This window comes from Strigops habroptila, chromosome 3 (genome assembly GCF_004027225.2).
Source record: "Strigops habroptila isolate Jane chromosome 3, bStrHab1.2.pri, whole genome shotgun sequence".
Lineage (NCBI taxonomy): Eukaryota > Metazoa > Chordata > Aves > Psittaciformes > Psittacidae > Strigops > Strigops habroptila.
Genome location: NC_044279.2, coordinates 14,579,911 through 14,606,670, shown reverse-complemented (window position 1 = coordinate 14,606,670; position 26,760 = coordinate 14,579,911). Strand labels below are relative to the sequence as shown.

The following is a 26,760-nucleotide window of genomic DNA, read 5'->3' as shown; positions in this document are numbered from 1 at the left end:
ATTTGGCAGACAAATAATACCTGCTTGACCACCTGCATTTGTGTACAGTTATTCCACCACAAGACTTCCTTTCTCACCATTTAGAAGGAGAAATATTTGTACTGTTGAATAGATTAATTTTTATGTTGTGGCCTGATGTGCATGGCCCGGATTTGAGTTACAAACCTGTCATGTCATGTGTCAGGGCTCATTATCCACTGATTGCATAAGCTATTGTTACCAGGATATATTTAGAATTCATCTGAAAATCACCATTAATCATTTGACCAGCTCTACAATAAGGTCAGCCAACATCTACTGTCTCTCAGCTCATGTATATTTAAGTTTGCTGCCAGAATATTTTCTGAGTTTTAGCTGCCTTGATTCATGTTATAATCAGAAATACCTCATTTCAGATTCAAATTACTTTGCATAGTTAACTCACTAACTCAAGTGTGTTGGCATGTCTTTGAAAGCCTAGCACATTCTAAATATGTGCATAGACAATTAAATAGCAATATCTGAAATAATTACTATTTATATCCATCCGTTCTTTTCTCAATAAACAGTATTTTATACTTAGATATTGTTTTCAAGATGATTAAGCTGACTCCTAAAATGTTTTTCCTAAACGTTTTTGTTTTTTCAAGTGCAATAATATTTCAGGACTATTTCCATCTGGTGGCAATAGTCCTGTTTATTCTGGAACATCTTGGTTTATATTATGCCTCTGTGTCACAAAATCTATTGAAATGATGCAAAACACCGATCTCTCTGCCAAAGTCAATAAAATTACTACTTGTTGAAGAAAACAGTAAACAACAGAACTTCATAATGATGTCATTAACACATCCTTTGTCAACAGTTGGGAAATCTGGAACATTCAAGAAAAAATAAAGAAGAAAAAAGCATAATGAATTCAGCTTAGTTGCATAATTCATTAAACATAAACTTCTAATGAGATTTGGTTAGAAATGCAAACAATTTTTATAGCAGCATTAGGTGCACAGCAGCATGGCAGCAGTAGCACAGCATACAGAGTGGGTGCTGCATTTTATCCATCCATCAGATAAATGGACACATTTTAAAGCTTCTTTAACTCTGATAGTTGGTGTGCAACCACAGGCCCTTTGCAACCAGCACTTAGATCTGAGCTGATCTGGAGTCCAGTTCAGGAGTCTAATTCAGTACATCTGGGAGCTCCCAAGGGATTTGGTCATACCCTGCACTTTCTCCTGGGAGCCAAATTCTCCTGCTCTTTATGTTCAGAACACTCCTGGGATGTCGTCCCAAACTACCTCTTGCTTTGAGCCAGCACAAGATTTGTGCATCCATTTGGTACAAAGAAAAAAAACCACACCAACAACCTATTCATGTTTTTTTCTGTGCTGATCATTTCAAATGTGACAGTGTAAAACTCTGCAGCCATGGTTGGAGTATGTTTATTTAACAGTCAGTGCCAACCAAGCAGCATACAAAGCATTAGAAAACACAACAGTAGGTTGAAGCACGCTGGACAGATAGTGCCTTAAAGTAGCATGATATGGTCAAAACTGAACTTACTAGGTTAGTTCTCAGAGATTGCTGTCAGAAAATGAAGAGAGGGGAAAGGTAAGGGATTTTCTGATTTCTAGATTCATCAAAATATAAATTAATAACAGCACTACAGAAGTGTGCTTTTCTATAAGGTACAGATCACATGCAGTACTAAATGCTAGGCTTTAGTGAGACTAATGTATAATCAGGGATGCTACTAATAACCCGCACCAAGCTTAAGTGGTCTGGCTCCAGCAGATAATGTGTTCTACCTTTTTTCTCCATGGTTTCCAATTTAAATCAGCATCTATGGCATTTTTAATGCCTTCCCTTCATCCAAGAAATTCTGTCGGGTTTCACGGATGACAAACATAAATTAATAATAATTTATTAAATAAATAATAACCTACTTATCCTGACAAGGGGCAGTTTCCACAGTGTGCACTATCACAGCACGCCACTAGATGGTAGAACAGGATTCTGTCTGCACAGTTCTGCAGCCACCCAGCACTCCCGAATACAACCTTCCAGTAAGCAACTAAATTAATTCTGGCTGAAGATTCCTAAGTCTACAGTGTAATTTAGAATTTTTATTCTAAGGCATACAACATATTCTTTGTCTTTTACAGTTATGTTCCAGAACCCCGACTTCAGCGATGGCTTCCCAAGGTGTATTTACAGAACAAGGCACATAGCAGCACACTGTGCGGGGTGGGTCCCACAGCTGCCTAGTTAACACCTAAAAAGTGATGAGCTATGCAAATGAAGCCACAGGATTCGTTTATAAACTGTGATCCCCCGTGGCAACCACACTGCCTGGGAGGGAAGAGCAACTACGAGAAACTTCTGCTCTGAAGCAGCCTCCAGAGGAGCTGCCTACCAGCTCTCTTGGAAGCACTGCCTTCCCTCTTCCCTTTGGAAATGTACATAGAAATAGGGGGGGGCAGGGGACATGAGTGCCTGCTCTTCAGTGACTTCCACAGGGATCAAGGAGAATAATGGGAACTTTTACACACGCAGCAGTGGAAAATTTAAATTCAAGGCAGCAAGGTTACTAATAATCAACATCATAGTTGAGAAGTAACTAAGCTGCTGTGAGTAAATGTAATAAAGGCAGTGTCAAATACCTAGGATTTATTTATAAAAATTTATAATGTTTATAAATTTTTATAATTTTTATAATTTTTATAATTTTTATAATTTTTAAAATTTATAAATTTTATAATATTTATAAAATTTATAATATTTATAAAAATTTGGATACGGTGCCTCAGAAAATCTAATTTGTATTGACCACAGAACTTAAAACCTGCTTGGATATGATAGGTGAATGGCACATGCAGTGAAATATGCCTCAAGGACTTTTAGCAAAGTTAAAACAGCGATTTCCAAAGTGGAAAAGGAGGAAAAGCATAGGGATGCCACAGAAATCAGGGGAAAGGAGAAGTGTAACTTATCGTTGTTATTAGAGAGCCAAAAGAGAAATAAATGGAATAATAAGTATACCAACAGCCTAAAGAGGAAAGATCAGAGTGCACAAGCAAATAAAATGATGCAAAGACCCTAGAAAACAGACATAACAAAATGGATAGAAAACTGCAGCTTGTTACATCATGAGAAGCCACGGGTGAGATTCACTTAATATGGGAGGAAGAAAAGCACTTTCCCACCTGGGGTTTCCAGAGTTACAGCAGACCTGCTGATTAGACAATATTGTGGACAGAGCAGTCCCATGCAACGGTGTCTCCCCTGCCAGATAAGAATTAACTTAACCATCCACTCTTGCTTTATCTATAAACACAGAGCTCAGGACTTCCCTGAATTCATCCTTGTTTGGACTGTGCACGGGGTTGGATGGGAAAAGAACATAATGAATCAGCAAGGGCTTTTTCCACTGCTATCACAAGCAACAATATTGCAAATATCCTCAACTCCCTCTTGAAACAACTTCCAGCCTTTGCCTTCCGTTGGAAGACATTTCTGGAATCTCATACTTACACTTTATGTTCAGCATAAATTGTATTATTTGATTATATGCAGTGATCCCTGTGGTAAAACCATCTTCTAGTATAAATCTCTGCCTTCCCTATGTCTACTCCCTCGTGTACTCCAAGCCAGTAGTAATACCTTCCTTTTGCTAAGCTAAACCATCCAAGTTCTTTCAGTATAAGAATATGAGCTGACCATAACCCTTAATCATCCAGGTAGCTTGAATTAATCTTCCACAAGCACTAGGAAATGTGACTGCTGCACAATGCTCCAGAGGAAGCTCACTTGTCCCTTGCACAGGGGCACGAGTGCTTTGCTGTCTTTGCTGGAGACATGTCTCTCCAGGCAGACTGAATCCCATTTAGTCTCTCCCACAGCCTCTTCAGACATCATGAGAGTAGTTACACAAACCCCACATGTCCATCCTCCTCTTTATTTTCTAAAGAATGGGACTTGGTATACTGAAAAATTGTTTTTATTTTTTCACTAATGATATTGATTTTCAGTTTAAGAGTTATCAGTTACCTCATTTCTAATTAGATCAGTGTTTTACATCAGTTTTACATCCTTCCAGAGTCATCAAGTACGAGGTCAAATACCTTGCAGAACTTGGAATTGTGTTAGTTACAAATATTATCAGCCTATTCTTTTGATCATCACTGTGTAAGCTTTGGCTAATCAGCAAAAACTAACTCCCACATGACCATGCACTTGACATTATCTGCCTTGTTCTAATTTAATTCTCTATTAAGAAGGTTCTGCATCAGTCACCTCACCTTTTTTTCTTAGGACTACTGATAAATGGATTGGCCTGTATTGGCCGAACATCAGACATCTGGATCTTGACCAGTGTTTCAAAGCAATCATTGTTCATATTAAGAGAGCTCCTTTATCAACCCTGTCCCAACTGGGGTCGCTGGCTATTGACAACTGACAGAAAAGCTTTAGCAGATGTGACTCAAGGCTCCCCTGAGCCCTGCTGGAGTGGAAAGGCTTTATGACACAATTAGCATATTAATAATTTCCTGCTTTTTCCTAAACCCCAAATACAATATTCCTGCTTTTTTGTTGTTGTTGCTGATTTCCGTCATTTTTCTCTGTTCACTTGGGTATAATCTCTTCTCTTCCTTCTGTGTTTCAAAAAGGCATTGCTGTTGTCCACAAAGTCATAGATCATATACTGGTCCCTTGGTCCTTTGGTTTTTCTGCAATAGGCTGCCTCCTAATTTATATTCACTATTACCAACTTCTTCCTTGTCCCATTTGTTATACAATTTTCATACTTCTGTCACTTTATCTCTAAGCTGAAGTGATTTTCCAAGCAATATAACTCCTTTTTCTGTAGCAGGCTTTTCCACTGCTCTTAAACAGTACACAGTCTACCTGCTTAAATTCTTCCTTGCAGAGATTTGATTCAGAATTGGTTTCAGCTTATGAAATTAGCCTGGTGGAAGTACTATCTATATTTAAAATGTTTGATATCACTTTGGAATGCAATCCACTAGCAAAAATGTTCCAAAAGACTTTCAACTGCTGGGGGGAAGTAAGTTATATGGAGTGAAAAATTAAGAGCCTTTTCCAATTTTGAATTAATGAGCCCACAGCTAGAACATTGTATATAGTTCAGAGTACATCCATTCCAGGCATGACACCTGAAAAGACTTGGAGGAGAAAAAAATATCAATCAGGGCTGAGTGCATTTTTGAAGTATGTTTTAAATAATGAAATGCTTTTAACTAACTGACAAGTGGAAAAGAAGAGGAATCAAACAAGTGCCTATATGTATTTTTACAGAGATACATCACTTACAGGGTTTAAGTAAAAGGGAAGAAGGAACACAGAGAAAAAAATACTGAGATAGATTGGATGAGGGGCAGGGAGTTACTGAATTCGTCTAGACTGAACCAAGACTTTATATACCACTGAAATGCCATGTATGGAGAGGTTTATCTTGGGCATGGAGGATGTAGACATGATGAATGAATAGATATTCCATCTTTTATCTTGGTCTGTCCCTTGTTTATGTTCCTATTTTACTCCTTTAAGGCACTGGCTATTCAGGCAGCCAAGCTAATCAAGGTGGCTTGAACCCTCAGCACTGCTTGTCTAGATCGTGGCAGGGGGTTGTGTGGTTCATGTACTGTATGGAGAGAAGGGAGCATAGTCTCCCATAGGGTACGTTTTCCTGGGCTGGACATTGCTCATTAGATTCTAGGACAGGCCCTTACGAGATCAGAGGGCATCTCACCAGCTGCTTTAGAAACACCACGATCAAATACAGGAAAACCACTGTCAGTTCCACAGACTCCTTCACTGGACTCTGATCCTACAAGACCTTCACAGCCTAAACTAAAGCACATTTTAGTTCTGCCACTATTGCAATATCCATACAGAAGAGACCCTAGGAAACTTGCACAGCTCTGCTGTGGTCTTGTTCCCTAATTGCATCCACTGCTCAACTCCACTGCATTTAAGAGGGATTAATTTCAGCACCAGAATCAGAGCTTACTGTTCTCCCCTTGCAATGCCAGTTAATGACATATCACAGAACCATAGAATCGCAGAATGGTTTGGGTTGGAAGGGACCTTAATGCTCATCTAGTTCCACACTCGGGGGGGCAGGGAGCTTCTGCCCTGTTTTCTTGTTCTCAAGATCTCTCTTTGTAACTAGGTTATTGCATACCCTTTGCTTACCAAACCAGTGCACTGCTTCCTCACTTAATGTTGGTCATCACCTCTTCCCCTGATGCCAAGTCAATCACTCTTACTTTAAATCTCTCCTCAACACATCAGCCAGCCTGTTGGAAAAGATGCTTTTGCCCTACTTGGTCGGCTGGATCCCACCTTTTCTTAGTAGTCCTGAGTCCTCAGAAAGGGCTTTGCGGTCATAAAGCTGAATCCCCTTTGTTGACACCAGCTGCGCAAACAACTATTGACCTGAAGGATCTTTTCACTGCTCAAATCCCTCTTCCTCACTGGGAAAACTGAAAAGAAAGCCACCTTAGCCTCTCAGAGATAGAGGGATGGAAGGAAAGAAGGCCGGCTGGATGGAAGGACATCACTACTGCCTCACTCCCAGACTGGCCAAGGCTGTTCCTTGCTGTGACAGCTCCTGTGTTGTACTCTGTGTACTCCGTGGCAGCGGCACCCACCCCGCACAGCGGGGCCGAGCTCTACAGCCCCTCCGCCGGGACCAGCCTCCCCCGGCCTTCACCTGGGGCCGAGGAGCGCAGTGTGAGGCAGCGGGGTGGGGCCGGGCCCCTGTGAGGTAACGGGTGTGCCGGGGCGGAGCCCGCGGCCGGCCTATAGGGAGGTGGCTGCGCGGGGCCAGGCTGTGCTCGGTGGTCCCGGTTCCAGAGCCGGCCCCAGTCGGTTGCTCCGGTGTGGCCCAGGATGGCCGGTGTGAGGCTGGACTTCGGCTTGCTCCTGGAGCCCCTGGGCTTCGTTAAGGTCCTCGAGTGGGTGAGTGGGGCGGGGGGTGTGTGAGGGGAAGCTCTGCTCTTCTCATGGGTTCTCCTCCTTCCCCAGGCTTGGCTTTGCTGCTGTCTCTTAGCTGGGTAGGTCTGAGGAGGTGCGTGCTAATGAGCTGTGTGCCTCGTGTTGCTGGTGGTGGATGCTCAACATGAGGCTGCTCTTCAGCCAAGCATGCTGACTGGGGGTGAAGAGAACAGTTCTCCAGATAAATAAAACCTGTGTGTTAATTACAAGTTCATCATAGTAACTTGTGCTGCTGGGTTATGTGTGTTCTGGTTGCTGGGGGTTTAGGGTATTGCTAGTGAACAAAGGGAAGAGAAGAACTACTTAGGGTCAAGCTGATGTGCAGTATGAGCATGTACTTTCTAGCTGCCCTAATCTACAGCTGTGGATGCCTGGGACTCCTAAAAATACTGCCGTTACCAACTGCAAGAGGTACTATGCTGACTTTTCTCTTTAAAAAAGTTTGCTGTGGAGTTAAGAAAAATAAACAAAAAACTCTTACTTGTGCTTTTTTTTTAGTGGTGGTGCTTATGTTGAGCTTCTAGAATCCAAAAGGTTTTCATTACCTTTTCACATCACTTCATACTTTAGGTTTCCAGACTTTCTTCTATTTCTCACCTTCATTAGCTATTTGAGCTAAATGTTGAGTTTATTTCGTTGGAGCTCCAATGGTGTGCACTAATATATCTCTGTATCAATTCCTATAGATTTTTGCCATCTTTGCCTTTTCCACATGTGGAGGCTTTCAAGGTGAAACTAGTCTTCTAGTTTCCTGCAAAGATGTGGTAAACAAGACAGTTACAGCTGCTTTTGCTTATCCTTTCAGGTGAGAATTAGCTCTTCAGTTGATGCTCATACACTAATTATCTATTATTCACTTATTTCCCATCTTTTGTCAGTGCCCTATAGAAGTAGGTAGAAAAGGCAACAGGCTGTATCACTCTACACTAAGCTCTATTCTAGTGGTGCGTGAATGCAAAAGAAGATAACTAATAATCAAAACTACACAATTAATTTGAACAGCCTATTTCTTCATCAATTTGTAGCTGCTTTGGAGGCCCAGATTAAATTAGATTCAGAAGTATAGAATTTGGTCACAAAACCAAGCACTGTAATAACACCTGCAGGAGAAAGTAGGAATCTGAAATGATTCTGTGCTGGTCACTGCTAGTCAAACAGGCTTTATTGAACTTCCTACATTTATATGTTCTTGAAGCTGTAATGCAACCCAGTCTGTTTTATGTCCTGCTCCCCTTGTTTAATTGCCAGTCTCTAAAATAATATTGTCTCCTTCCACATCAGGGTTTCCTTCTTCAGTTGCTCTAAAGATAAGATTCTTCCCTAAAAGTTGTTATTGCATATCCCAGTGTCAGATGGAGAACAATCATCAGATACCTTGACAAATCTTTGTGCTGTATAATTGATGTATTATGCAAACATAAATTGTCTTTTAGAGAACTTGCACAACCAGAATGCTGAAGCACTGTTACTGTGAATCATGACTGTATGAAGTTTCCACTGTATAGCAAACTAATAACATGAAGGATATAATCTTTGCAGGTTGAATACTGTTGTATTTAGTGCACCAGACCCAAATTTCTGTGGTGGAACTTGGACTGATGTTTATCTCGAGGGCAACTTCTCCTCTTCTGCACAGTTCTTCGTTACACTCGCAGTGTTGGTATTCCTCTACTGCATTGCAGCCCTTGTGGTATATATTGGATATAAGCATGTGTATAACCAAAACAGGAGTTTTCCACTAACTGTAAGTAGTACTAAAATATTTTAATGCTTGCCTTTGAAATCAGAAGGAGATGAGAAATACTACTAATACAAGAATATCTTAATAACTTATGAATATTCAGTAGTTCCAAAAGTTAGATGGAGCATGAACAGAGTTTCTCAGGCCAATTGGTACAGCACTCAAGCAGAAAAGGGGAGCCAAAGATCTTGAACATCCATGGTACCATACCTTATGCAGTTATTGAAGCAGAGTGGAATGAAGTTCCACCTTCTCAGGCGAACAGTGTCTTCACCACAACTTTTCTTTTGTTTCATGTATTTGAATATACAACTGTTCCATAGCTGGAACCTCTGTTAGTCTCTGGGAATTTTCACCGTGCAGAGCACCTGCTGTGCGGATGCTACTGGCAGGAGAAATAGTTATCTTGTGAGTTTTAGTCACTTTATTGAACTTTTGACTTTAATTTTTATAGCATAAGTGCTACACATCTGATTTTTAGAAATTATTTTTTTACAAAGGATAAGATTGTTTATGCTTGATAGATGCCAAGGCATACAGTTTTGTAGCTGATTAGCAGTACAGAATATAACTCGTGTTGTAATTACAGCGTTGTTGGTAGCTAAATGTTTGATCATTAGCACTGATGCAGTTATTTTGGTGATTTAATTGATACTGTCTCTGCCTTGGTCTCTTATGTATATTCATGTGAATTTTTTTAACTTAATAATGAGTACTCTTCTTTTGTAGGACTTGGTTATCACTGTCATAACAGCCTTTTTGTGGCTAGTCAGTACTTTTGCTTGGGCAAAGGTGCTTGCTGACATCAAAACATCCACAGGGGCCAACATTATTCTAGGAATTGAATCTTGCAAAACACCAGGAACAACTTGTCATTTTGCTGCTGTGACCAGCATGGGAGCTCTGAATGTGTCTGTGGTATGTATGCCTTCTGCCATATGGGTACAATAAATGTGTTAGAAAATAGTCAATGGCACCTGAGAGCCCTGTTCTATTATTGCATGTGTTGCTTCATGTTAAGATTGCTTTATGGGTTATCAGTCATTCAGGCTCTTTAAAACCAGTAAAACACTGACCGATTGTTTTCTTTAGAAGGAAACTTATTTCCTCAAAGAAATTAAGCGGAACAACTTGTAGGATTTGCCTCTAGAGCTGTTAAATGTGTCTGGAAATGTTGTATCTGAGTATATTATTTTTTTCTGTAGCCAAAAGCACCTTAAAATATGTTACTGCACCATACAAGTGGTGATTTGGCTGATATAAGTAAAGAGGGAACACTATGCTTCTTGTTGTATCTTTTGGTGCTGAACCTAGCTTTTTAATCAACTATGAGCACTTTTACATATTGTAAATAGAGGTTCTTTGTAATATAATGATGTAAAGCTCATGCTCATAGGAAGAACTCTTCACAGTTCTTCACAGTAGGGCAAATGAGGTTTATTGTATGATCTTCATAGTGAATCCTGCTTTTCAAAACTCTGACTGTTATTCATTGGCCCAGTAATAATTAATTGTGTGTTCTGGAGGTGCTGAGTGACTGCTGAGAATTGTCTAATTCCATACAAAGCATAGAGTAAATAGAAATATCTGATTTCTAAAAAAGTCTGTTAAAATAGCTTGTAGTACTCTAAAGCAAGGGGAAATGTCCTCCCCATATCAAAGGGGTACCAAAGATAGTGGCTGTTTCTGGCTTGTCTTGAAGACATATTCTGGGGTTTTGTTGGGGCCTTTTGGTGTGTGGTTTGGGGGTTTTTTGGGTGGTTTTTTATTTGGGTTTTTTTTTATTAATAAAACAATATCACCTTTTTTCTTAACCTGCAGGTGTTTGGCTTGATTAACATGATTTTATGGGGAGGAAATATTTGGTTTGTATACAAGGACACCAGCCTGCACAACCAATCAAACAGGATTTCTCAAAGTGCAGCAATATATCAAATTCAAAGAGGAGTATAAAAACAAGGTGATACTTTGAAGTGCTTCCAGTTTTACATCATACTGCCAAGAGTATGGAGCCATTAGGATGTATGTCAAGAATAACTAATAATACTTTGTAAAGACTTGTTCTGTACTATGGTTTGGCATAAGGTCTTGGATACTCCAATTGCAGCATTATCTTGAAATATATTGTACCTTTCAAAGTTTTGTAGCCTTTTATTGCAGTTTTTGAAGAGCAAAATATGGAGGTTATCTGGATGCTGGCCCTTTCAGATTCTTTAATCAGCCTTGTAGGAGGAATGGGTGAGAAACAACTCACTTGTTTCTCATTTGGGTTATGAATTTGGGTTATTAATGCAACTTCTTTAGTTCTAACAAGCGTTGGCTGAAAAATGAAATGTAATTGCAACTAGGGCATGTGAAAATGCAGTTCAGCTTCTTCCTGTTGCTGATACATTGCAAAAGCTGTCCGAGTAGAACTCGTAGCTCTGTCAGAGTTGCAGCCGTCACATGTAGGTTTACAGATATTCCGTTCAGATTAGTGTATCAAATCTTCCAACAGGCCTATCTGTAAGGACATTACTTCTGTGCTTAATATGTTATTACTACTTAATGGCTCAGGACGATCTCTGAACAAGAAGATATTTTAAAGTTTCACTATAAAATCATTTAACAAAGAGCACATCTATGTGTGCAATAGATAAACTCTTACTGATACTGTAGACATCAAAGCTAATATATTCCAACTGGTAGCGTCTGGGCTCTGAATTCTTTTTGAGGTGTATGAGCAATGCTTGTGTGTGAAAGGATGTAACTGGAGATATCTGAATATGACTGAGTTTTCAGTGATGTTATTCAGCTTATTCCTTGGGAGCAATATTTGGTACTTCTCATGTGGACTTCTTTATTATGATATATGACCCTGTGAATTGCCCAGAAAGAATGTATGTTTTGACACATCTAATAAATGAGCTGTTCAGTTTCTTGATTTGTTTAAACTGTTTGTGATGAAAATAGACATAGTGTGTGTATATAACACAAATCCTAATTGTCTCATGTCCCAGAGCTACTATCTGATAGTAAATTTCCAGTCCAAAGAGTGTCAGAAAATAAGTATGACTGTTGCTGAAAGAGTATGCCTTGAGTCCTTACTGCTGTAACAACGATGTAAATGTATTGGCTTTGTAGCTTCTGGGACATGGCTTTAGCTATTGCTGACCTTGCTAGCTGAATGAGTTATCTGTGCTACAGAAGGGCTTTTTACTCAGATGCCTTGGGTTTGTTCTAGACAGGACAATCTATCACTCCTGCAGACTAAAGCTGCCTGGTGCTGCCCAGCACTTCTTTCTGTCAGCCCAAAGTGGGGGCTTTTAGTACTTGCAACTGTCCAAAATTTCATTTGAATCTCCTTGAATCTCTAAGCATAGGAAGTGCAATGCTTAGTTGTCTTTTCCTAAAACCATGCTCTTCTTTCTTCTGCATTCCTGGGTAAGGGATTTGAAAGCAATGAGCTTCTGGTTTTGTCTGTGTTATTGCCACGAGAAGACAGACTTGCCTTTTACTCAGTGGTTACTCAAGTACCAAGCCTTATCCCACCTTAAAGGCCTCTTGAGGGAAGATAAGAGAAAAGCAGTACTCAGTTCCTACTCTTGCATCAAAAGTGCGGCACTTGAAATCATAATATAGTCTTCTTGGGAACTTTCCTCTGTCCTGGGCCTTTTGCAAACCAAGAGGGAATTCTCAACAGAAGACTGGGGAATAGGGTTTAGGAGGAATGATATCTTTCTTGGTTTTACAAACAAGATATGAAACCAGTTACTTCTATTATGGGTTTGTTTGGGGATTTTTTTTGATAGCAAAACTGGGCTATGAGTTAAAGGGCTGCTGAAATTGCCAGATAGTTTTGGCAGTGAAGTGGTTTTTTTAGCTTTGCCCTCAAAGGTCTTTAAGCAGATCAGTGATCGACCCTCCTATCTCCACATCCTTGCTTGTGTAGATGTTACATGCAAGTTTGAACTGGGTCTTGAAGCTTCACTGGAAATATCAATGATAAAAAATGAGTGTGATCTCTTCCTTCATCTCTCCTACCAGCCCAGCAGAATCGAATTGAGCTATAAATGTAGCATAACTCTTGTGGAAAGGCTGCATATACAGCAATTACAATGCTTCGGTGTTAGCTAAAATAGAATACAGTCTCAGTTGATTATAAGGATGTGTTACATTGAGGTATTCTTCCACTAGCAGTTCTCCTGCCTCTCAAGAACTCCTGCCTCTCAAGAACCCCTGCCAATAATGGCTTCTGTGGTGTCCTTTCTGACCTCTTTGCTTGCATCAGTTTCATGTCCCAGTTACTGACTTTAAACCTTAAATCCTCATTCTTCCTTGAAGTGAGTTCGTTTACTACCTAATGCTGCCCTGAACTGTCAGTTGTCACAGACTGGTTGTTTTGTAATGTTGTACCTATATCACTATGAATAGTTGGGAGGAGAGGGTGACAGAGAAGAGGGTGGAAGGTGGGGGGGAAGTCAAAACTACTGGACCTTGTTTATTGCTCTCTTCCTAATAGAATTACTGATACCTGAGATAAAAAGCTCTATGCTGTTTCATCATGGTGAGCTATGATAGGATTACTCATTCCAAGGTTATGAAGATCAATACTTAGATGTTTTGGTAATTCTATTACTATATCTTAAATTTCAAAGCTAGACCTGAAGCAAATCATTATTTGTCACCTGGTCAAAGCTAGCACTGCTTTGAGCAAGAGGTTGAACCAAGGTTTTTTCAGAGGTCCCTCCTTTGAAATGTTTAGGTTTTCGTTGTTCGTTGTTTTTTCCTAACACCTGATGAGTCGTCGTTTGCCTTTGCCTCCTCTTTTTTTTGTCTTTTACCCAGAGGCTCCCTGTTTGCATCATTGTGCATGGCTATTTAAAACATGTATCTCATCCTGAAATCTAAAGCTTCCATGAATTTTCATATTGCCTAAGAAAAAACCCTGCTAATTATAGATTAGGTTTTTTCAGTCTCATAATTCTTTGTATTTAAGTTTATGCATGATGTGGCTAAAACATATTTTTATTAACCTTTATTTTTAACAAAACAATGTTCCTGTCTATTTAGTAAGTGCTTATCTACAAATTGAAGCTCTCGTTCTGTGCTGAAATTTGTTGTAAATAGCCCTGTTAGAGTAATTGGGATGGCTTAGTTATAAAATGATAATTGTGTGTATTTTTGTACACAGGACAGCAGGAATGGATTGGATCAATATATACCTAATTGACGGTTGAGGTCTAGCCCACAACTGAAACAGAACTGGGAAGTTTAGCATATTGTGTTTGATTGTTTCAACAAAAACTTACATTTCATACTCAGAGAGACATTCATGTTTTCCATAGGGCTGAAACTTCCCCTCACGCCTTTTGTAGGTGAAACAAGTGTGTCCCACCCCCAGAGTGCTTTCTTTCAGAACCCAGGGAGAGCAAATACAGCAGGCAAGGCTATACCTGGTAAAATATAGATCAACAGATAAGTGGTTATGTCTTGCAGAAATTCAAGCTGCATATGTGTCTGTTCTACACAGCTAAATGTCAACAGCATCCTGGCTCTGCAGGCTGAAGTGACTGTGACCTGTAGTCCACAGCAAGCAAGATTTTTAAAAGGAAAAATAACCCCATGTCCACTTCTGGCTCATTAGGATAAGACTTGTTTCCTTCACAAGGGGGAAAGACTGATGTAGAGTACCACTGGCCTTGATGTCTGATAGCGTCCTGCAGCTGAGATGAAATGGAAAGCATCATGCAGCAGGAGTAAGCAGCTGCTTTCATTTACCTTGGACACCCACAAAGGGCTGAGCAGCCTTTGCCTTTGAATTGACATCACATTCACACTGGCAGCACCGCAACACTCAGTGTCTTATTTACTCATGAGAGTGGGAAGGAAAAAAAACACCACTCTTTGATATACCAGCTTTATCTTGACTGCACAAGAATTACCATTGCTATCAGGAGATGCAGCATGCTTGATCCCTCTGTACTGAAGGAACAAAGGGCCTGGAAATCTGCCAGGTCTCTACAGGTAAGATTTCCTCAGCTGGCAGCAGTCTCTTTTGCAGCCATCAGCAGAGCAAGCTCATAAAAATCCTTTCATACTGCATTAATTCTTCTGGTATCAGGCTATAGTTATGCAGCTCTAGCATGTGAAATGAGGTATGATAGCTGGTGGGATGCTAGCGAGAGGGATTGTGGTCAGAAACTCATGGCAGGAAGAAAGTCTGGATGGTGGTAGTGAAGGAAAATGAAGCTGAGTGGGATAGCAATAGGGAACTCCATGGTGGAGAATAGACTGTCAGCGTTAGGTGGTGTTTAAGGAACAGAGTACTTTGTGGTTTAGGGTGCTGTAACCAGTTATCTGAGGGTCAGGCCTCTGTGGGAATGCTGAGAAATGCACATATTGTGTGTGCTAACTCCCGGAAGAGTCTCTGCCATGGGAGCTGGCGTGGTGGTGGTGGTTGAGAGCTTTGCCACCAACCTGCAGGAAAAGCCACAGGAACTCAAGCCCAAGAGCAATCCGACAATGTCAAATCCCCAGTAAAAGCCAGAGCTGACTGGAGTCGCTGTGGAATCTGTATCACTATGGCCACTATCACCCCAGAGAGCAAACCCATCTCAAACCTGGGCTGGAGCTAGGACACTGCAATGCCAGCTGACAGGCCAGCAGTATTAGTAGCTTTAATTGTCCTAGAGCTGAATAGGTTCTTTGTATCATGCAGTGAATTCATCAGAGCTCTGGCTCTACTTGCACACCTCCTGTTGCTAGCAGCAAAGGTGTAGGTATGTAGCTCTCATTGAAGGCAAGGGAGAGGATGGGTGCCACCTTGGTGTGAAGAGCTGTAAGACTGTGGGCTCATCACTTGCTTGAGGACACAGGGTAGCTGTAGCCTTTTTGTTTTATCCTGTCTCCTAGAACTGAGCAGCCCATAAATGTGGGGAACTTGGCTGTGCTGCACCATGCTGGTTTGGCTGCCCATCCTGCTGCAAACTCCTGGGGAGCTGGTATCTCCAGTATCTCACTCTTGGAAGCTGTCTGAAGGTAGTCCCTGATGCTTCCACAAATACCTGACTCTCAAGCAAGTCATGACTGCACATCAGGAATTCTTCATTATCCTGCATCATCTACTTCCTAGCAGATTTGCTGTATAGCCTAGAGCAAAGTTGTAAGAGGCCAGGTTTTGCTGCTTAGTCACCTTTCAATATTAACCTGAATAGTAAAATTATTCAGAAGAACGCTACAGGGTAGGAGTGTATCCGCCTCTCTTAAATACTAGCAAATGAGGCAGTTTCTTTCAAGGTTAAGATCAAGTCTGTGTATACTAGTAACAGCTACTCAGTTGTATTTTAAAGCCTGACTCAAACGTGGAATTCCTTTTTCTTCTGGCGTGTCAAGTGAATCCAGGTGTGCCCTTAATAACACTGCCCTCCTACAGACACTCGCTATTTAGAGCAAGGAAAAATAAATCAAAATTTCTGACTTGTGTTTTTAGGAGCTTTCCTTATACTTTTCAGTTGCAATGTCCAAAAACCTGCCTGTGCTCGGCAGCACTCCCTCGTCTGGATTTCATTCTTCATCTTGAGTCATGAAGGCAGCAATATAGAGCTGGGGTTTGCCATCCTTTAAATTTGTGCCCATGTGGTTGCAGTCAAAGGTTTTGCCCTGCATTTCAAGGCAAGCACTCCAGGGCTGGAGAAATCTGTGCTAATCCCTGATCATGTTTTTCTTGTATTCTTTCCTTAAGAAGATCTGTCTCAGCCAGATCCTATTCTCCGCTATCCAAGTCTTCAGTTAATGATTCACTGTGGATCCTGCTTGGCTGGCTCTGGAACTCTCCCCCTTTTTTCCTTCTGGACTAAACCCATAACACTCAGTGAGATTTCAAAGTATTTTTCTAGGTATCTAGGTAGGTTCCCTCCCGTTCTGCTGCCTCAGCACTCAGTGCAAATAGTGGGGGTGTATTTGGGCAGCTGGTTCTCATAATTCATCCCCTACCTGATCAATTGCTGTTGCTGCCATGAGAGCTGCAGGTACCTGTGCACCATCAGCCATGGGTGGCTTGTGCTTGCTGTTTCACTCTGCCAATATTTCAGCAATTCCTCATTTATTCATAAAACATACCCTGTCTTTTCTTGGCTTGCAGCTTAATGCTGCTGGCTGCATTTCCTTCCTACCTGTCTGTGCAGCAATTTCACTTAATGTAGTCATCTAGGAGGCTCTATGTTGATCCTTTACTCACAATGTAAAACCTAGTGTTAGCACGAGCTCTAGTCAATTTACCTATTTCAATTTAATTTAATTCAAAGTTTGAAGTACTTGCTCAAAGGATCACACTCCAGTCCACTGTTGTGCTTGCTTTCTGTGGCCCAAGAGCAGCAGCTATCTGCCCCAAATCCCCTGGGTGCAGCAATAGTTTTACCAGCTGTGCTCCCCTGCCTTGGGATAGCAATGCCTGTTGTTCTACATGCTGCTGTGCCCAGCTCCTTTTTCTTTTCCCATTTATACATATCATCCCTTAAATCATCTTCCTCTGGTGACTTCAAATCTAATTCTCCACCACTTTCTGCAGATACAGCAGCTATTTTTAATTTTTGCATCCTGATCTGCTTTTGCAAGCATTTAATTTTAGCTTCACATTTAATATTATCAGGTTCCCTTGGAGCTCTCCTTTGCTCTAGGGTGAATGGCTGCACGGTGCATGTTAATCCTTCTGCTGGAATCTGCCACTTCGTGCTTCTGTGGCTTTTCTTTCCCCTTCCCTGAATAGAAAATACTGTATTTCACCATTACCTTTTTGAGCCACTAGACTGTACTCCTTTACAGTTTTCTTAGTATTTTCTTTTAAAGCAGTTTTCAGATTGAAGCAGCTATTATTCTGCTTTTACTCTACATCTATTAGCACAAAATGTTTCAACTGCTCCCACAACAGTCATGGTAATAGAGGAAGTGAATCCTCAAGTTTCTCTTCATAAGCTCTACAATAACTAGAGAACATTTGTCCTATCTTATCCCTGGTCCTATGAGCTGAAATGACGCTCCCCTTCTTCCATGGAGAGGTGCCTGTATCCTGGAAGATCTTGGGGGTTTCTTGTTGATTCTCTTATATTGCTCAGATCTTCAGCTGGATCAGCTGGTATCATTTGGACAGAGCCTTGGGTGACATGATCTAGTGCGAGGTGTCCCTGCCTGTGGCAGGGGTTTGGAACTAGATGATCTTAAGGTCCTTTCCAACCCAAACCATTCTATGACCCATTTGGGTGGCATTAGTGGCTTGTCGAGGTCACTGCCTGCAGTGATATAAGCTTGTTGTCCAGCAAAGGAACTGGGCAAACTATAAAGGACGGACAGTAGCTATCAAATGAAAAAGGCCTGGTTTTTTTTTTTTTTTCCCGGTACCATGCAACATTCTAGCCTGAACACAGCAAAAGAAGGCTGTGATGCCTTCAGGATGAAATTGAGCTATTCTTACACACAGGATTCATGCAGTGTTGTCTCAGGAGCATTCACTCTCTTCAAAGGGATCAGCGTTGTCTTTGGGCTCTCTACTGACACAGTGTGCTTCTAGTGCACTGGAACATTCACGTTTACGCCATGGGAACAGCCAGCAGTTCAACTGAACAGTTCACTTTGCTGAGCTGGCCAGCAACTGAAAAGACCCCTGATCAGAAGGAAGAGGAGAGAAAAGAACACAGTATGCTAATAATGGGTCTAAAGCAAAAATATACAGAGATACAACCCTTCAAGCTGTGAGAGCTCAGAGCTGAGCTCAGGGTTATCAGAGGTCCAGTACTGACTGTGGCATACAAGGCATATTCATGACAGCACACAAACTATGACCCCAGGTACAGCACCAACAGTAGCTCTGGAAAGGACTCATGCAGAAATGGGCATGGTACTGGTAGCATCTCTTCCCAGAAGATCACAACTGCAGGTGGATCAAGCAGTTAGAGAAGAAAAGAGTATGTGCCAGTAAAGAGATGATGGTGATTATTTTTAGCTTTAGTTTCCACAGAGACTGTGCATCAAAAGTAATGAGAAAGGACTGGCAGGCACAGGAGGCTGCGAGGTTTGCACGCAGCTCCATGAAGAGTATCTCGAGGATAAAGCTAGACCAAGAAATGAAGAAATGCATTGCTAAAGCATTTGCAAAGCCAAAGGGCCTACATTCCCATCTTGTCCTGCGGCCCTGAAAGATCTTAATCAAGGAAGTCATTTAATTTTGAACTTTACTGATTGTCTGGGTTTACATGTGGCCAACATGGGCACTTCAGAGCTTCCACCCTTGCTGGAAATAGAGCAGGACTGCTGGAAACTTGGAAGATCTTTGCGTTCTCCTTCAAGAGACCATAAGCCTATTCTCCCATGTGCTGGACAGTTACTAGTGTGGATCTACAGCAAGTACAATAGGCCTTCAGTCTGGAGTGACAGAGTTTTGCCTGCAATACATCAGTGCTGGCGTCCCAAAATGGTCAGGGCTGTGAAGGATCAAGACCTTCAGGATTAATCCCTTGAGGTACCATTCAATTGCAACCACATGTCATGACTACAGCCAGCAAAGCTGAAAGGACAATGAACCTTTCCCCCAAGAAGAGGCAGCAGAGTGATTACAGTCAGGTTCTGGCTGGAGGCACCCTGGGGCTGGCTGCTGCTTTATTTTACTAATGGGTAAGTTCATGCTCTTTTAACTTGGGGAAAACAGCTTCTGGTTCAGTGATGGGGCAGGATGTCTTCAGGAGCATGTAAGAACATGGTGTTGATGCAGCCCTGGCTGTGCATGAGGAAATCCCTAGGAGCATCCACCTTTGTCCTGTCTTACCCGTCAGAACACCACTGAAATACTGGACTGAAATGTCTGTTACTTTAGTTCCTCAGTGATCATCTGAGCTGGCTTCCTCATGCCAAGCACAACAGTGATGGCAGAGGGGGCAGAAGGGTATGAGGTACTATACAAAACCCGCGGCTTTGCTGGTCGTGGCTGGTTCGCTGCAGTAGGTTAGCTGTCAGCTGTCCCATGGACACCAGCCACCCAGTGCAGAGAGCCAGGGAGAGTAACATTCTCTGCTCACTTCCCCCTTCTCACTGGAGGGGACGAGAGCCAGTGGCATAGGTAGGACCTCAAAACACTTCCTGGCATCAAGCAAAGTAGCTGGGGCAATTCCTTGCTGGCACTGATATATCACTGAGCTTGGTGTGTCTCTGTTGGATGCTATCGAGACTCTTCGGGCAGGCTAAGTGCATGCTCAGGCACCTGGGGAGGCTTTTGGGGCAGTAATTGACAGACCATGGTGTCCAAGTTCTTCAGGCGTGTTCAGAACTGGGTAGCATATCTGGATTTTAGTCCTTGCCTTTTAATCTTTGATAGCAAGTAAATACTCTTGTCTCTTGGTGTAGCGAACAGGAAATACCTTCTGACTGAGGGTCACTGATAGAAGCTGGTGTCTATTTTGATCTCTTTGAACGCTGTCACTGTCTGAACTTCTGAACCTCTTTTTTTCCCTGGAATTGTGGGGGTGTCTGATCTCATAAATGCTCTGCCCCAGGCTGCATGCTCTCACATCTGTAAGGCCATTCCAGAGCAAGTACATTAGATAGTTAACCCTGGTACTGGCAGTTAATGAGGAAAGCTCAGCCTCCTCTGTAGATGTCAGAGTGGTTATACTGCTTGCATGAAGTGGGAAGATGTGGTCAGGCTGGATACTGCGTTCAAGAAATTCAGTGTGAAAATGGATTGAATATGGTTCCTTATCGCTTTGCTGTCCATGGCCGTGCAGAGAAACACAGGAGCATCCCTCCCCGCCTGCTCTCTGCACGCAGCCTGCACAGATATAAAAGAGCAGTTGATGAAGCATAGGAACATCCACTCTGCGGCTTACATAAACAGTAAGGAAGGGGTTCAGTTCAGTGTGGTGAAGGCAAACGCAGAAAGGAAACAGAAAATAGGGCACTTGATCATTCCAGAAGTGACCCAGCGTGGTCCGCAAGAAAATCCTATAACGGGATCACCTCTTTCTGGCTGTGCCTGCGCTGTTTCGGTGCCTCATGACCCGCCTTTTCCCTATTCCCTCACATGTGCTTGTTCTTTCTGCCTATGCCCTGTGTGTGCACCCGCCGGGCGCCCTCCTCCCGCTGCCCGGAGCTCCCCCGCCGGGGCCGCGCTCCGCGGGCCCGCTGCCCGCCCCCCCGTCCGTGCCGCTGGGGGGCAGTGTTGCCCCGGCAAAGCTGCGGCGGCGCAGGGGCCCCGCTCCCTGGGGGGGGCTGGAGCCCCGGGAGGGGTGGGGGGGTGGTGTCCGGAGCCGCCGCGGCTCCGGTACCGGCTGTGCGGGCCGGCGGGAGCGAGGCTCAGCCTGGGCCATTCGGAGACGCCGCCACCGTGATTGCGCAGGGAAACCCGTGCCTCAGTTTCCCTGTCTGAAATGCAGTGCATCACCTGCCTCCCTCTTTGGCAGCAGCGCCCAGGGGCTCTGGTGGGAGTCGTCAGTGAGCTAGTCACTGACCAGCGGCAGAGACCCCTTCTTTGCTGTCGCTTTTAGTAATGACACATAGGAGAGGTGGCTGGAGCAGGCTGGGACCAGCCCAGCACAAGGAATGCTGATGTTTCTCCTTTCCCTGGGGCCTGCCTGGCCCGGGTTGGATGCCCAGAGCTCTGCCAAGGGTGTGGATCCAGCAGCCCCTAACCCTCCATGAGGTTCATTTGCACTGGATGTGCAGTTGGCTCTCACAGGGTGCCATGGGGTGAGCCCGCGGCAGGGCAGGCTCTGCTGGGCCCAGGTGGGCTAATCCAGGCACTGCTGTTTCTGTCTGTGTGGCCCCAGCTAGTATTGAAGGAAGGGATTGACAATCAGATGTAACTGCATGGCTGGACCAAGCCTTGCCTTGCCCATGTCACTCAACAACTGCTTTTTTCCAGCCCTGGAAGTTAAGCAAGGACCTTGCCTCAAAGTCGAATCCCAGGGGGTCTATTGACCCATAGCAGCTGGAGTTTGGTACCAGAGAACTGCAGAGCAGTGGCATCCTTGAATAACATTCAGAGTAAGATCTATTCATCTGTTTTGTTTTCAAGTGTGTCTGTCAATCAATACGATCGAGCTTGCTGCAGAAACTCGCTGAAGCTTGTATTTGTCTTCTTTAATCTCCTGGCCAGGCCCATGCTTTTTCACTTGGCTGCTTTGAAGCATATCTCATAACATGCTTCCAGATGCAGAATGACCCTGGAGGCAGGTCCCAGAAAGCAGCCTGCAGACCTCGGAGCACTAACCAACTGTCTCCTCCTGGGATCTGAGCAGGCAGCCACAGAGCCAGGCTGATCTCCGTGCCCAGTGCCCTGCTGATTTTCAGCTTCCTGGGACACCGGTGCCTCGGACCTGCCCTCACCTGAACAACCTGGGCTGAGGCCCAGCTGATCTACCTTTCATGTGTGGTGTGTAAGCATTTGCACCTGATCTAGTCAGCCAGAAAGAGCTGCTGTTAGGGCACAGTTCATCTGATCTGCTCCAGACAGATGTCTGCTTTGCAGTAAGTCACCCCCAAAGTGTCTCTTTCTCCCCAGTGACTACACGGGGAGCTTGCAGTGACTTGCTCAGACAAGGCGTGTGTGGATGGAGCCCAGCGGGCACCGAGCCTGTGATCAGCCTTTCAGCTGGAGCCTTGCGAAGGGCCTGCTGTGGTCGGGGATCTCAGACGACTGATCAACCAGGGCATGTGCAACATGCAGTTGTGGCTGCTTGCTGTTAAAGTGTTATTTCCATTATGGTGTTGCAATCTGGATGCCATATAATAACGTAGCAGCTACGTTCTTTGCTCCAAAGAAGGACCCCCTTGTCTGACCCCCCTTCTCTGAGAGGCCCCAAGCCCCATCTCCTGCTCTCAGTGAGCAGTCACAAAGCTGCAGCAGCCTGAGCAGACATTCTCCATCTCTGCAGCTGAAACTGTTCTCCTGTGTAGGTCTCCTGGAGACCATGAACAAATACAATATCAGCACTTTCACATTCCTTGATACAAATGAAGTTACATTGCCAGAAGCTGAGACTTCTGGTTTTTATTGCAAATGCTATTTATAATACCAACATGAAAGCAGAGCATTTATGTGTTAGAAGTACATTCGCTTTGGAGAAAAGCACAAAAACCCCTGGTAATATGATCACACATAATCGTAATGGGGGCACTAGACCCAGTCAGTAAAGTGACCTGTGCTCTTTCATCATCACTCTTGAAACTTCCAGAGCAGTGTTAATCCAGAGGTCTCAAAGCACTTCAGAGATGTGTAATAGGTGGACACAGCAATCAAAAGCTGCGGCAGAACTCACACTGATTTTTGTAGGCTTTGGGTAAAATTAATGCATACCATGTAACAGGTGGCAGGAGGTCAGGAACTGTTGCTCCCAGCCTCTCTGCTTCAACCACCAGCTGCCTTTCTTCCTCTTCTAGGCTCAGATGATTGGTGTCATCCCTCTAAAATAAATGGCACCGAAGTTCACACTTTGTAACTATATGCACAGAAACTAACAGGGCTATTGAAAGTAGAGAGGCTGTTCCCATCATGTAGTCTGACCCTCTACAGCACACAGCAGCCGTTCTTGACTTTTGAACTCTTCAAATGATGGAAAGGTCTCACAGTCTTAGCTAATTGTTCCAATAATTAAATGCTTTTATTGTCTAGAGCCTGCACTTAATCCTTGCTCTCAGTCCATCTAGCGGCAGTTCTCTACACTGAATCTGTGTTCTCAAAGACACTTCTGAGAGAAAAAAAGCACAAAAGCTGGTTTAGGAATTAGATGAGGTTTCTAATATTTAAAGCTGTATTGCTCAGCCTATTATCATCTGCATTTTATGAAACGATATGTTTCTTTTACATATATTCAAAGTATCTTTACATATATTGTTCCATACAATACACAGTAAGTGTATATCTAAGTCAATCAGTTCTGTCTTCTCTGCTTTTGCTCTACCAAAGACAAGCTAAAGAAATGAATGGCTGTGCTTCGGCTCAGTGAGACCTGAATTCATTCACAGGGAGGAAAGTCAATAGTAGTAGGGGCAGCTGAGAGAAAACCTAGCTGCTTGTGAATAAAGCCTTGTTATTGCTTGATTTTGTAGGTCCTGAGCAAGGAATATAGTTTCATGCATGGACAAAATAAGGTTTCACAGTGAAGATTAGGATGAAGACTCAGTTGGAGCTGGAGATCAGCACTGCACACACTGAAGCAATAGTGTGGGTGAGGAAGGATGTAGCTGTGCGTTATGGTCAGCACACCAGCAGTGTTGGCTGTGACAATGTGTTTGCATACATGGATGTTAAAAGCATGCTGTGATACTGTGTTACATGCTGTTGGGTTGGGGTTTTTTTCCTGAGAAGGAAGGAAAGAAGTTTGTGCAGTTCAGCCGCAGGAACAGTAGTAAAGAAAGATGAGTTTTCATACATCTCTTTCCAGGTTTCCTGGCTGAAGCTACAGCTTGTCTCTGCCTCCCCATAAAAAAGGGTAATAATCTCTAAATCACAAAAGTACTATGAGAGACATCAAGGAAGCAGAGTGGTTGCCCTAGAGAAATGCTCGGGAAAATAAATACAAAAGCCTTTGCGCCTTCCTATAATGAAAAAAAACCACAGTTAACTTCTTCAGGTGGCAATGATTTAACATTTGTATGTGCCAGGCACAGCTTGGTGTCAAAGTGATAGAAAGATCAGTGTTACAGCAGTACTGCCAGTTACCTCAGAATGTCTCTGTGTCACCTGCCTAGAAATTGAATATATCATGTTTACTGCAAATGAATGCAAACAATGGCGGTTTGGAGCTCTGAATGTGGGGCTAGCCCTGCTGGTGCTGGAGGGTCAAACAGCGCTATAACAACTGCCACGGACACAGTAAACTGATAACATGTTCAGAGAGTATAAATCACTCTTTCCTATCTCTATCATTGTGGTGTTCATGACATGCTGAGTTTCTGATTGCACAAGGAAATGGTATTTGACTGAAGGGGTTTGGTGTTTGTAAGAGAAGTTGTTCCTGAGCCAAACCGCTCCTTTGGAGCACAGCAAAGAGTTGCAGCACTGTGACGGGTGGTTTTGTGAAGGATCCTTGGTGAAATCACCCTGGGCCTCCGTTGTACCACAAAACTCAATGTATGTGACAGACTGGATAAAACACTCACTGACTGTCCCTGCTCAACTTAAATCGAGTATTTTCTTTTGCCACCTTGCCGCCAAAAAAACTTTTAGGAAAGAAAAGAAGCCAAGACATGGAGTGTTAAGTCATTATTTATAATTCATTTTCTTCAGATTAAGATAATTTTCTGAGATCTTGCAGAGTTTGCTTGGTTTATATCAGTTTCTTAGACAGCACTTACATTATACATGCCCACACTTGGACAAGATTATTTCACCCCATGTGTTTACTGTCATTATTCTTTTGAGTGTGTTCCACTTGATTCTGTAAAACATTAAATACACCAGTGGAAATACCAAAGGTGAAGATATTGAATGCTGCTAGTGTTACAAAAGATAAATAAGCTGAAAGTGTTGACATGACAGCCTGAGATATCATAACAAGCTTTGAGTTTTCTCCACTCTAAAATTGCTTTCAAGCCATGGTCTTTACTACAGCAAGATGGGAGGGCAAGGAAGGGCTGATACAAAATACCGAATGAGAAGAAATATTTTTAGCTTTTACCAGAAAGCTTTTCAACTCTGATGTGCTTTTAACCCTTTCTGCTGCTCAGCAGGGACAAGAGACCCACATTCACTGCTTGAGAAAGAATGTCTGTGTGTTGGCTGCCCTCCCCAAAGGCAGTCAGAGGATGTGGCCATGTCTGTCTGGGGATGCAGAGCTCTTCCAGGAGGAAACTGCCAGTGGCTGTAGCCCAGAGGCAGCGAATGCTTCTGTCCATGACTCTGCTTTTGTTTTCTCTTCTCCCCCTTTCACGCCCTCCCCTTCTCTCTCACTCTTAGCTGCACCTGCCAAAGGTAAGTCTGGCTTCATCCTGCCTTCAGCTTCAGTTTATGCAGCAATGGCCACCTTATGTTTTACAGCTGAGACATATAGAGAGAAAATCACATCTGGTTCTTTGGCTGTTCAGAGCAGAGGTCATTGGAGTCTCATGCACTCTGCTTTAAGGCTGGCTTAATGGCAACACAGTGTTCATTTTGGGAGAGGAGGTCAGTACCTGCCTCAGGGGGCTGGTGAGGATAACTCCCTGTCCTCACACTGCTCTTTCTGCTTTTGTAATTTCAGCCCATCCTCGCCTCGTTTTTCTCATTGCCCTTCTGCGAGCTTGGAAGCTGGTTTTGTCTCTGCAGTCAGCTCTTTCCCCTTGTCTGAAGGCTCCTTTTTGCTGGGTGCCTCTGTTGTGTCTGGCCCTTGGCCACTGTCATCTGTTGCACTGGATGTCACCTGCAGGGCCAGCTTTGGCTGAAGGGGCTCATTGCTCTTCTTCCACCTCCGGGCCCCCGACTGTGTATTGAATTCATACATTCTGCCAGTAACTTGTAAGGGAGAAAAGACAAGTAAGTAAAATCACTCCTGCTTCAGCAGATTAAGACATGACAGTTCTCCTCAGGATGAGGTTGAAATGAGAAACATGAAGCACCTGGAATGTCAGCTGAGTTGGGGAGGTAGCCCCAAGAGGGAAAGCCTAATTTCCACAAGCTGGTGGCTGCTCAGGGGAGGTGCTGCTCTATCAGTGTGAAAACTGGCCCTGCAGTTCGGGGAATACGAACATTCAAAACATTCCTATTCCAAAAAATAAGGACCTTCCTATCCTATACCTCTATCCAAGTTACAGGTACCATGGGTTAACATGGGCAGTGTAACAAACACATTCATAGTCCTTCATCATTAGGCATAACTCTCCCAAAGCTTTTGCCTTTGGCCATGTTGAGCAAGGCCATCTTATACATCTGTGCCTATTTGTTCAGAGTTGCCTAACTGAGGTAGCAAAACCTGCTAGGAGCACATCACGCTACATACATCTTCCAGCCATGTCAGGTGTCTAGGTCAACCCAAGATTTGGAGATCTGGGGTCTTCGATGAATTTTGGCTGTATGC

At 43.2% G+C, this 26,760-nt stretch overlaps 2 protein-coding genes across 2 annotated transcripts in view; one reads left to right on the top strand and one right to left on the bottom strand.

The window, feature by feature from the left end:
• Nucleotides 1-6,897: 6,897 nt before the first annotated feature.
• SYPL1 (synaptophysin like 1) lies at nt 6,898-10,696 on the top strand. Its single transcript, XM_030480313.1, has 5 exons — nt 6,898-6,966; nt 7,689-7,807; nt 8,542-8,746; nt 9,473-9,661; nt 10,565-10,696. Exons 1-5 carry the CDS (start codon nt 6,898-6,900, stop codon nt 10,694-10,696), a joined length of 714 nt encoding a protein of 237 aa, XP_030336173.1.
• Nucleotides 10,697-24,963: 14,267 nt separating this feature from the next.
• Nucleotides 24,964-26,760, bottom strand: part of CDHR3 (cadherin related family member 3) — a 35,920-nt gene continuing 34,123 nt past the window's right edge. The window contains 1 exon segment of the mRNA XM_030478211.1: nt 24,964-26,198. Within this exon segment, the coding sequence (XP_030334071.1) occupies nt 25,885-26,198 (314 nt within the window). The 3' untranslated portion in view covers nt 24,964-25,884.

Bases quoted from the DNA above. Each gene is read 5' to 3' on its own strand.
- SYPL1 (XM_030480313.1), top strand. From the start codon at position 6,898: ATGGCCGGTGTGAGGCTGGACTTCGGCTTGCTCCTGGAGCCCCTGGGC. The intron at 8,747-9,472 runs GTAAGTAGTACT...CTTCTTTTGTAG, and splicing joins ACAGGAGTTTTCCACTAACT to GACTTGGTTATCACTGTCAT. The intron at 9,662-10,564 runs GTATGTATGCCT...CTTAACCTGCAG, and splicing joins GAGCTCTGAATGTGTCTGTG to GTGTTTGGCTTGATTAACAT.